The following is a 12,301-nucleotide window of genomic DNA, read 5'->3' on the forward strand; positions in this document are numbered from 1 at the left end:
CCATTTGGACAAAAATAGCAGCGACCTCACCACCAGAATCATGCAGAACGTTAACGACATTATTTTCATCTTTCTGGAGAACTTGGAGAAACTTCACCGTGTCCTTCCATTTGACTTCTGACTTCCCTTTTCAATTGGTGAAGAATGTAAACTACGTGATCGGTAAATACTATATTTTTACGTTGTGCTAACGTGTTAATGACTGCTTTATATTGATTAGGTCTTTGCTAATGATATGTGTACTAAACTTCTCCTGTAGCATCATTCTCACTTTCATTGGTTGAGCACCGGAAGCCAGTGAATCATTTGCAAAGGTTAGAGCCTCAGGTGGCATGTGTCTGCAATGAAATGTCGAGGTAAGAAAAGTATTTTTGTACATAAAAGAAGAAAATATTAACTAACTTTTTCCTGGCATAGGTTTTGACATGCTTTTCAGATACTGGATGATTCTGATGTTCCAAATTTAACTTCGTTATCTTAAATTTCTGCTTATTAACGTCGTAAGCAAATTGAATCTGCACTGGGCCACCATTGGCCATGTCATTCTGATTCAGCCGTATTCCTTTTTTAGCACGCGATTTGTAGCATCCGAAATGCGGACAAATGTACTGGACTCTTTTGTACTCCAAATTAAGATCAAGTTTTTGCTTATTCGTTTGGCTTTTGTTATAGGAAGCGACAGATTCTGTTTTCGTGACGTAGATAGACATTTTTCTGCTCTAGCCCTTTGATCCACTCAACAATCTCATAATGACTATCAAAAGTCTTCAGATTTGTAAGAGCACACAAGATCGACATTGTTGCGTAAGTAAACAAATTCTATTGAAGAAGAAAACCATTTTGCTTTTACTTATAAAGTTTCGTCTATTCTTCCTTGGATTCTGATTAAGGGTGCGTTTTATCGTCAACCTGTAGATGAGCTGCTCAATTTTTTGGTTGACCATAAAACGGTTTTTACGTTGGTTGAGTAGAACTTTTTGGTTGAACTACGCAGTTAACCATAAAACGAAAATTGATCTCAACATGTGGAAAGCTCCTTCTCCTTTCCCATCCCTTTGAGAAATGCTTAATTGTACATTTGATAGAAATAAAAGAAAATAGTTTTTTTAGGAAATAACGGTGTCTGTAAATTTTTCAAAAATATTGATAACAGTCTTCCGCATTTTATTGAAATTTGCTAAAATTTTTTAATACATTTGTTAGTGTGGAGTAGCAGACGTAAAACGTAAACATGAAAAATTTGTAACAACAAAATGCAGATGACACAGTTTCTTCAATGTCTATTCAGTAGTTATTTTATTTATCTCGAATCTCAAATTTCTGGAATGGTAATAAATGTTAATGAAGGAATTATTACAAAGTTTAACATATTTTTAGTTAATATTTTTTTATTTAATATATTAAAATTCTTTCATTTAATATTTTATCTCTTGGCCTTAAAACACCTTCACACTTTGTATTCATTGTGATAGGAAAAAAATTTACAAACGTGTACCACGAACCACGTGCCACGTCCCTATCTAAAGAAAGCCGTCTGCTGTGATGGCTTGAACAAAAAAAGGTTGCCAGATTAAAGAAAATAAGAATTATTATAAAGTAAGAGGGTCAACCAACTTAAAAAAATACTGATTGAGCTCAATTTAGGTTCGGGTTGAGCTAAAAAGTTGACGATAAAACGCACCCTGATTTCGTTCTGTTCAATAGGTTCCGTCATTTTCTTGATGAATCCTTCCCGTAATTCTCCTGAGAATCGGGGGTAACCGCAAACAAGCAACACTGGCGTTTCCCCCCTTCCTACATTTCCGCCTTCCGTTGATGGATACCGTTGTTGTTTGCGAGCAGTTGGTGTCTCTTTTAAGTTGCCGTTCAGGATTCAGGACCCATTCGGATGTCAGTTTTCTTAAGGCAAGTTTTTAAGGTATGATTCAATTGCTGGAAACTTGTTCGGTTTAATATTTTATTTTATTTTTTGGATGTGGCTGTTCAAGGTATTGGGAACATTGTAGGAAAGCGAACAATTTCGTAATAGTTAACCTCTTCCGTGTAATTACAAATACACCTTGATTTGTCCGGAATGGAACTAGATATAGTTTTCATTTGACTCGATTTTTTTCCCCTGCCAGTGCCAGTCAAGAAGGTAAAAGCAGTTGCGTTCTAGGTACAATCCTAAGCTTTGTGGAATTTAACCTGATCACAGGATGAGGATAGTACCTTATTTATATCTATTTGTATTCTAGCAAGTATTTTCAAACGGAAGCCGCATTTCTCAATAAAGCGAGTCTAATATTATGCGTGCCTCTTTTTTATTTGGAATCATCGGTGTACTTCTGAATACACGATTTGCCATATTAGTCAGCCGGTGTTCAAAAGCATTTTTTTAAATTTTAACGCCCACCGGTCAATAGACATTTTTTACTTTATCGCCCCACGGCTGCCAGGGGGAAATAGACAAATTTGACGTTAGCGCCCCCCGGCTGCTGGGGGGAAATAGGCGTGACCTATTACTTTAATCTTTTCGCTGCACTACACCAATGCAATTGCTGAACGAGTTTTTAGTTTCCTTAAAATCAATCGAAATGTTCCCAGGAATCGCCTCAGTAATGAATTCTTTCTTGGTTTAATGAGGACAAAGTACCTGATGAAGAACACGAAGTCAACGGCAGCGATTACATTTCCGGATAAGCTTATTGATCATGCGCAAAAAGTGCCCGCAAACTCCATCATTGTTGAAGATGAATTATAAGATCTAAGAATAAATTTCTGTCTTTATCTTATTTTGTTTTTAGTCAATTGCGTTATCTTGTCAACATTTGTGTCGCTTTCTCAAAAAATGTCTGGTTAAAGTCTATTTTACCCAACTAGAATTACTTAACTTTTTAATTTACTTTTACTTAATTGTAAGCCTGTAATATATACAACTGATCTGAGCTTTGTTGATTCTATGTTTGCAACCCAGGGAGAATTTTCCCGTCTTGTTATGCGTTGCGTTAAATGGGATTGTTAAACAACGCGTTTTTTTGGCATTTTTGGGTTGGAATCTCAATTTTCGAAAGAGGAAAGGTAAGCAAAAAAGGGAAAAGCCAGCCCAACCCCATCGCTCGTCGGCTATCGATGATCAACCGATTTAACACAGCTATAAACGGTTATAAAATGGAGGGCTGTTGGGTTGTTGAGTTTGGCAACCAAGCGTATCCAAATCCCCATTACTGCTGCAAAAGCTTTACAAGACCTCACACAAACATAGCGCTCATTACTTATTATTGAGTGACTCCAAACAACAGAACTCGAACAGTCTTTTTACGAGTTTGCTGTGTCTAACTCCTCTTAATATGCATTTAGGTTGTATTTACTACGGAACTGCGTACACATGGTCTTTTTTGCAGCTTCCATCCTCGGGTTTTCAGCAGTTTTCAATTTTTTCAAGTTCCTTCTGCGCGGGCGAGCCATTGCAATAAGTTATTTGTAGAACTAATTTGTATACAAATTAACAGCTAAGTGCTAATAACATACGTAAGCTCATTGTAAATGTTGCCTCATACCCGTTTTGAAAATAAATTTAACTTAAATGAAGACAGCCTAATTTGTATGTTCAATACAACTTAAAATTAATTGATTACAAAGAAGCCTGTGAACTGCAACTTAAAACCAGTTACCGAAAGAATAAAAATAAACCGGGATTTTTTGAAAAAATTGGCCAACCTCAATGAATATCTGATGATGTGATGAATGATGATGATTGATAAAGAATTAAAGATGATTGATTGCATTTGCATAATTGCATTGGTATTTGATCAATGAAAAAAGAGTCCATCCAGTAGAACTGGCATCACTGTAGTTGTGCTGTCTAGTTGCAGACGAAGCAACTGTTGATCAGTGTTTTGGTTTTTACATTTTAGAAATGGAATTTCCAGAAAACATTCCGGGATGCATATTAGACGAAATTGCTCTAGAAGGACTCGAAGGACTGACTATTTCCAGTTTGTATTAATTTAAGATCGTTTTTTTCCGAAATGACATTTTATTTTAACGATTTCTTGCAGCACTGTGGATCCGATTAACTAAGCGACAGAATTTCCCCATTGCCTTAGATGATCAATCTAAACGCTTCATCTGGAAAATTATTTGTTAAAATGATGCTGTTGAAATGTTCAAATTGGCGGAATTGAAGAGGACTTCATAACTACGTCACTCTGTGGAAGCCAAATTCTCTCAACTTTTTAATTTGCAATTCATCGTTGCTTCTCTTTTAATTAAATGAAATGCAATGCCACAGAGCGAAGTAGTTATGAAGTTCTCTTTTAGTGTGTTTGTTAGTTATTAGTCTGATTTTTAGTTATTTGAATGTGTAAATTCTTATGACTTTCTTATCACTTTATAGTTGTCATGACTAATGTCTTGGAGCAGCACAAAAAGCCGATCCAAATCTCCAAAGTTTTGGAGTGTGTCCAGGCTGCCAGAAGATTACACCAATTTAACTATCACAAATCAGTAAATGTTCCCGGTATGGCAGGCAATGGAGACGAAGAAGACAATGTGGAGAAACTTGAAGAAAATGAAGTAATTTCGTTAGTAAAGCAGAGAACCAAATCAATTGTTGAAGCGCTTGAAAACTATCGAGAGCTTTAACAATCGGTGAGTATCTCATTCTGTATCTCTGTCAGTGTTGTTCAGTCAGTACCTACGTCAGTGTTTGTCAGTTAATCTCTACCAGTTAATAAAATGCTTCTTCTCACTTCAATAATTGTGTCCGAAAATTTATTTAAAAAAAAAAAGATGTGTGGAGAAGAGATATAACAAGAAAATAGATGAGTGAAAGTTGTTTATATAAGGTAAAATTTGATACGTGATTAAATTCAATTCAAATGCAAAATAAATACATAAAAAATGCATTTTGAAACTAATTTCCGTTGCGTTTGCAAAAATGCATCCAGTAATGAAGAAAAAAACACAAACAAGGTGTTCTAGAATTCAAAAAAGATGCATTCCGTGGTATGCGTCTCAACCAAGCGGTTCTATAAAAAACCTATTCCAATCGCGTTTCGCTACGGGTAAATTCTCCTCGGGAAGCAGTACTAATGTTACATTGTTGCCACATATTATATATAAAGGTAAATAATTTATATTTGTTTTACATAAATCTGCTATTGCTACTGTATTTATTACTAAAATTATCAGCATTGCGTGCCGCTTTGGTAAAACACTTGATTGTGGCGATCGAGGTTATGCGTTCAAATGAAGATGATTTAGTACTTTGTATTTATTGTTTTTTTTACTAAATATCTTGATAAATTGATTTTACTTGCTAGAAATAGTAAAGTAAAATATTTACTTAGTTAAGCAAGTGAATTTTTTTGTTGGTTTTAAGTAAAGTAAAGATTAGTTATTCCACTTATAGAAAAAACGTATATAGTATTGTGATACTTAATTGTTTAAGTTAAGTGTAATTTTTTGAGTAAAGTGTGGTTATGGGCGTATTTATTATTGTAAACAGTTACGATATAGTCATGTCAAATAACGGTTCAATGTTTCTTAGTTCGTCAAGTGAAATAATAATGAGTTACAGCCCGAGGAGAAGTTTCCCGTAGCGAAACGCGATTAGAATACGTTTTTTATAGAACCGTTTGATTCAGACGCATACCACGGAATGCATCTTTTTTGAATTCTAGAACACCTTGTTTGTGTTTTTTTCTTCATTACTGGATGCATTTTTGCAAACGCAACTGAAATTAGTTTCAAAATGCGTTTTTTATGTATTTATTTTGCATTTGAATTTAATTTAATCACGTATCAAATTTTACCTTATACCCGTGCCCGAGGAGAATTTTCCTGTCTTGTTATGCGTTGCGTTAAATGGGATGGTTAAACAACGCGTTTTTTTTGGCATTTTTGGGTTGGAATCTCAATTTTCGAAAGAGGAAAAGTAAGAAAAAAAGGGAATCGCTCGTCGGCGATCGATGGTCAACCGATTTAACACAGTTATAAACGGTTATAAAATGGAGGGCTGACGTTTCGTGATTGCTGGTATATTAAACATTAAAAAATTGAATACAAAATAAATAAAGTATTTTATTCATTGGCCAACGAGTGTTAAAAAGTCCTCCAGCCATGCAAATTCAATTATTTTTAAAAAATTATTTCAATTTCCAGACTATACCAAGTTTTGAACCATAGTCTCTAACGATGACGAGCGAGCATGCTAACCACTACACCAAATTGTTGTATAATAAACAACGAGGAAGCAAAATACTATCTATACTTCATGCCCACGAAAACACGAAGTTAACAAAACTTTCAATAACGTTGATGGCATTGCATAGTCATGTAATTTTTTTCGGTACGGTATGTTGTATGAGAGTATACTATTTCAATAATAAACGGTTTTATACTAGCTGATGATTGAGATGATGACTGTGATTTAAACCTTTAGCGATAGTGATACAAATTGAGTACGCTAACCACTATACCATCCTTCGATGCAGAAACAAACGAAAAAGGGAAAGCATTGGCCGGTGACACTTGACTTGGGCATAACGAAGGGAAAAAAACAGTCGAGGGCTTGGCAAATCAAAATTTGAATGTACAACAAATCAGGATTTTATAGAGATTCTATAAGATTCTATGAGAGAACAGATAGGGAGATTCTGGACAGGGCTGTACGAAGATTCTGCGAGTTGCCAACCCCCACGAAAACAGTATTTGTAACTTTATTAAAAGAATGCAGACACGAAAATTTATTTCATGAGCAGGCTATGTATTATCAGTTACCGTTTTCATACGAGTGGAACAAAGGAACCAAATACCATCGCAAACCAACATTATCAATTGATATAGGGGGAAATGGGTTCAAAGGAAGAGCCATCATTTTAACAAAAATTTCAGAGGGACGCAGCACAAACGTTTGAGAACTCAGGTTAGAACCAGAATAAATAGGAAACCTCGAAGACACATATGGTTTCTGAAAAGCATTTTCAAGAGTGAGGAATTTTTTGGAGATGACTTGTCAATGCAGGCAAAAACACTGAATTTATTTGATAGGAATACATTGTTGCGGAATCGATTAGTCAGAACAAAGTTATTAAACGTAAGCTTTTTGTGTCAGGAATCACCTTTATCGATGAATTGTAAAAGGCGTTGTTTTCTTTTGTTTTTTTAATTTTTTGGCTTCAAAAACCAATTGCTCTTTGTTTTCAATTATCATGCCACAGGAAGTTGTTGGTAACTGGAATTTACTCTTTTTGATACAACGATTTCTAATTTGTTCTGCTTGAAGATTGCCACTACGCAAGCATCTCCGAAAGAAGCCTAGAAAACTTTCGAAAGGGAAAGCACTATTAGTCTCAACGCCACACCCATATTTTTCAACGTCCTCCCATAGATGAGTCACCTGATGGCTCACAAACCTGCAAGGGATACCCAGTTCGGTTAGGTCAATAGAATATCTCTGAAATGTTTTTGGGCTTCAATGATATTAGCTCTAGATACTGGTTTTTTTAAAATGCTCCCAACAACAACATGCTGTACTGTAAAAGCATTATATGTTCAAGATTAGTTTCATCAAGAGTTCCTTGAAAAAGGGGATATAGTAAGTAGTACAAGATATTGCGTTTCACGTGAATTTTGTAATTTTTACAAGTTGAAAGTTTGCCAACATAACGGTCAAATCCAAAAGGACGACATACATGAAAGAATTTAATTCGACGATCAGCTTCGTCAATCTTGGTACTACTTAGTTTCCCCTCTTCTGGAACAAGAATAAAACCTTCAAATCGCCGGGAAAAAGCTCCCTCTATTCCAGTGTGCATGGGATCTATTATAAACCCTGTAACCATTGGAAAATCCATTTTTACGAAAGGACTGACATTTCTAATATCCTTCAAGTGTTCGTCACCAGATAAGCTATTTATATGGTACGTTAAAAAGTTCGCGTCAGTTCTCCTTGGGGCATTGACACTTCGAAGCAGAATGGCACGATTAACCATTTCTCCCTTTTGAATGCAACGATCACATGACCAGTACCCTGAATGACCTTTTTCCGTTTCAAGTAAGACCTCATGGGCCCATCCGCTATTATGCAACGAAGCGAAGCTGTCAAACAACGAGCTTGAAGGTACACACTCTCTGAATTCGATGGGGACAATGGGACAATGGGGACCAATGTCATTCGGTTTTCCCTTCCCCACATAAAACCCAATTACAAATACAGATGTGTCCAAAATGATTTTGGTACCTTCTTCGTGTGTTCTTGTTGGTTGGATCGAATGGATTCTTCCTAGAATGGGAGTGATAGTTACTGCATTCTTATCCTCGTTGAGTTTCGCTTCGTCGATGTGGATATCGACGTTGTAATGAGGTACTGCCGTTACAGTATCAATATGTCTAGCGTGAAGTTCTCCCTTCAAAATAGCCTTAGCTCGATCAATTTGAGACTTTGTGTCAAAAGCTTCAATCTAATTGCAAATGTAATTCTTTTTAGATTAATAATAGTGTGTTACAGCTGGTAAAATTCATAATATTTAGAAAAAAGACTAATTCTATTTCATCAAAATACAAACGAGCCAAAAGCATACAGGAGTATTTTGTAGTTTTGCATTTTCAGCATAAATGGGAAAATGCAAATAAAAGATAAGACAATACAAACATAAACAGCTAGTTGCCTATGTTTAAGTTCAAAGTAAAGGCCTGCCCACAGATAATTAAAATGATCACTTACTCTGTGGCGCAAGTTTTTGGCAAAAGACCTGGATTCTGGAGATAGACGTCAACAAACTGGAGAAGGTCAGCATCACGATGGATAAGTCCAACGGATTCCCCTTTTAATGCATTCTCAATTCCGAAATGAAAGTATTTCCCATCGTTAATCAGTCTTGCTTCAGACAGTTTTTTGTGTGTTGGGTCATTTATTGATGCTGGAAAGTCAAGTCCATCGATTTTCATTAATTCTTTTCCAGTGTTTGGCAGTAAAGAATAATGAGATAATGGCTCGTGAACTTTAAGGAGAGTCAGAAGATACGTCAGATGGTTTTTTTTTATTGATACGCGCAGCAAAATGTTGCAGTAGCTGTGTGAACTTCGTTTACATTTTTCTACCCCTGTGTCATCTAAAAAGAAGTTTTATTTGTTATAGTAGATTTTGCTTATGTTTTTTCTTACACAGTTCAATTTGGCTTACTTTGGAAATTGGTATCGCTGCAAACATCTTTATCGAGTGATTCGATTTGTCCATCAAGCTGAGTTAACTGTGAAATTAACGTAAAATTACATACAAAGAAACAAACAGAAATCCCATTGTTTTACCTCATCCTGAATGAACGATTGATTTTCTCTTGGCGCTCTTTGTTTCAAGTTATATTTCCGCACCAGATCTACTCTTTATTTTATTCTAACCCAGATATCATGTGATACACCTTGCTTTCTCAAAATTTCAAGTATTTTTACAGATCGAGATCGTAAATGCGTCGCATACTGCGACGTTTATTCAATTAACCGGCGTTTTCTTTCTCTTTGTGAAATTCTACTAGCTTTTAGGACAATTTCCACCTCTTGATCGGTTGGTGGAAACATGATTTTTTAATAAGCTGCAATATTTGAATGTAAGACAAGGATTTAGAAAAATAGAGATTGCCAAAAAGCGAAAACTGCAAAAAAATAAACAAGAGCTTTGACCTGACACTTAAAACGCCACTGGTTGTCTGCATAGACTATGATCTGTTTTGTTGCCATGTCACCAAATTTGTCCTTTCCGCTTGTTTTCTCGTAAAAAATGAACGTTAAGTCACGACAAACTGGAAATTGAGTCACATAAAGTTTTTTTTAACTGTCTATATGGAAATAAAAAACTCATCGCATCATCACTCAAAAACAGTAATATCAGTAAGCAAAGGGTAAAAAAATATTTAAAAAAAGAATCGTTTATCAACAAGTGGTTACGAATAGAGGGTCATTTTCAATTTATAGACGTGAGATTCAATTTCCAGTAAAAAACTTCAAAAGATTGGTCTAATCGGCAACGTTTTCACCAACCTATACTGCAACAAAAGAATGACAAAAAAGATTACTGAAGCTTTATGAAAGATTTTTGTTTAATTTTAAAAAAGATGAAAACCAAACCCTCGGTGGGATTCTGTTTTGCTTTTGCCCCCTCTGGTGTGCGTTTTGATATCCACACACTGTTTTCCGCCATCGGTCCGCCATTGTTGTTTTGGTTTCCAATGCTTGAGAATTTTGCTATGTGAAACGTCATTTAGGTATTTATGTTTCATGCAGCTGCCACAATCCCCAAATTCAAATGATCTGATTAATTTTATGTCACCAAATAGGGCCAGGCCCTCAGATTTCGAAGTGTCATTTCGTTTTCAAGCATTGGATTTGGCCTTTCCAAACATGAATATATCATCAAACAGGTCCAGCCGCCATGCAGTCCTCTTTCTTAATCATTTGTCTGTTCAAAATGTGCATCAACACCTTTCACAACCAATACCAACAAGTTCTTTACCCTCGCCAGTTTTACTCTCAACACCCAAGCTCAACAACAGCAAGAAACCAACACAGGTTACGTGGTAAGAAAAAATACCTTTCATAATAACTGAACCATCATTATTATTACATTTTTAAAATCTATTTACTAGACTAGTCCGATACTGGAGTCAAGTTGCACCGAGTCCATATCAGTGAAATTGGCAGTACATTTCTCTATAGACCACCCCGTCACCAATTTCACATGTGATATTAGCAGTCGAGTAGATAACGTTATAAGCCACGTCGTTTGTGAATTGGGTGCCACCACCAGTGTTCAGAACGTCACGGAGTTTTTGGTGACGTAGGAAAAATTTGCACGTCATACGTCAATCTAAAAGCTAACGTCAAAAGTAAAAAAAAAGTCACCGTCAATGCAAAAAATGTTTAAGTCAACGTCATGACTTAAGTCACAAAAATAAGTCATTTATTTATATCAAATTTTACAAATTTAAAGCAATTTTTAAAAATATCAACATTTCCAACATTGAATCTGACAATTTATTCCTTCTTATAGTTAAAATTAGTGCTGCTAGGCTAAAAAGACGCTCTACTGGAGCACTAGTCGGAATGACAGTGTTATATTTTATAAACAAAGCTTTTATCTGCGGATAGTTATCTAGCATACCTACTGAGGTGTCGCGATCTTTTAAAAATCTATCTACCTCGTCATCCGGTCTTCCGGAAGGATGGATGTCATCAAATACCAAAAACTCTTCGGCTAAAGATGTCTTGCTTTTTTTCAAAACTGGTGAGTATGTTGCGTCTTGAATCAGCTGTCTGAGTTTTAGTTTGGCATCTTCTTGGCTCCTTCGGTCTTTGATCCAGTGTGCCTTAAAGCACGGATGGGTCAATGCTGCCATTAAGTACCATGGATCCTCGAAGAGTTTACCAAATCTTAAAATAAGAATGCTAACAATAACCAATGCAAAAAAAAAAACATTCGACATAATAGTACCTATTATCAACTTCTATTTCTCAAGAACTCGGTCACGTATTGGTCCAAGATGTAAGTAGACTCGTTGATTTAGTAGATCCTTCAATCTGGTAATCAGAGGCAAAACAAGGCCCACTCCAAGGAATACTCCTTTATCACCTTGCAAAATGTCTAGAACAACTGCGAGTGGCTTCATAACCTCCATATACTCGTTCAGTAGTTCAATATCCTCTTTTGTTAACAGCGGAAGTGTCAGCGAGGATAATAACTTGTTGACTACCTCGAGACTTTTAAAGTTTTGAAGGAAGGCCACTAGACTGTCAAAAAGACTATTCCATCTTGTAGGGCATGGAGTTGGAAGAGCGATCCCTATATACAAATAATTATTACATAAGACATTCTCTATTGTAATGAGTTATGTTCTTACCAAAACCTTCAAAAGACTCCTCAGAAGGAATAACAGAGCGTCCAATCTTATTCCAAAGTCATTGAATCTTAGATAGCGCCTGTCGAAGTGCATTTTTTTTTAGGGAACGATTTCAAGTCGAACTTTGAAAGATCCGTATCAGCAGTAGCAATGAGGTTAAGTGTATGAGATGCACACCTAAACATTTTTGTTTAAATATAAATATTGTACACAACGAAATAAAATGTAAAGATTTAAAAAATCTTTCACCTTATATGTTTTGGAAGAATGATGGTAGAAAAGCCAACATCTTTCATGGTACGATAAGTTTCAGTGTGAAAAGTTGCTGCTTCTCGTAACTCTTCGAGTTCTTCTTCTTCTTGATTACTGCTTGAGTAAAATTTAAAAATCGAAAGACACCAGAATCAGTCCACAAATCTTTTTCA

At 35.7% G+C, this 12,301-nt stretch overlaps 1 protein-coding gene and 1 pseudogene across 1 annotated transcript; one reads left to right on the forward strand and one right to left on the reverse strand.

Moving 5' to 3' along the window:
- The first annotated feature begins 3,832 nt into the window (after positions 1 to 3,832).
- LOC123472256 lies at positions 3,833 to 4,743 on the forward strand. Its single transcript, XM_045173531.1, has 3 exons — positions 3,833 to 3,977; positions 4,041 to 4,124; positions 4,379 to 4,743. Exons 1-3 carry the CDS (start codon positions 3,899 to 3,901, stop codon positions 4,624 to 4,626), a joined length of 411 nt encoding a protein of 136 aa, XP_045029466.1. The 5' UTR covers positions 3,833 to 3,898; the 3' UTR covers positions 4,627 to 4,743.
- A 2,365-nt stretch (positions 4,744 to 7,108) lies between these two features.
- On the reverse strand, positions 7,109 to 8,975 carry LOC123472418 (annotated as a pseudogene).
- Positions 8,976 to 12,301: the final 3,326 nt, after the last annotated feature.

This window comes from Daphnia magna, linkage group LG5, assembly GCF_020631705.1.
Source record: "Daphnia magna isolate NIES linkage group LG5, ASM2063170v1.1, whole genome shotgun sequence".
Classification (NCBI taxonomy): domain Eukaryota; kingdom Metazoa; phylum Arthropoda; class Branchiopoda; order Diplostraca; family Daphniidae; genus Daphnia; species Daphnia magna.

Coding starts and splice junctions, on each gene's coding strand:
- LOC123472256 (XM_045173531.1), top strand. CDS start 3,899: ATGGAATTTCCAGAAAACATTCCGGGATGCATATTAGACGAAATTGCT. Junction 3,978..4,040: donor CGAAGGACTGACTATTTCCA/GTTTGTATTAAT, acceptor GATTTCTTGCAG/CACTGTGGATCCGATTAACT. Junction 4,125..4,378: donor CTTCATCTGGAAAATTATTT/GTTAAAATGATG, acceptor ATCACTTTATAG/TTGTCATGACTAATGTCTTG.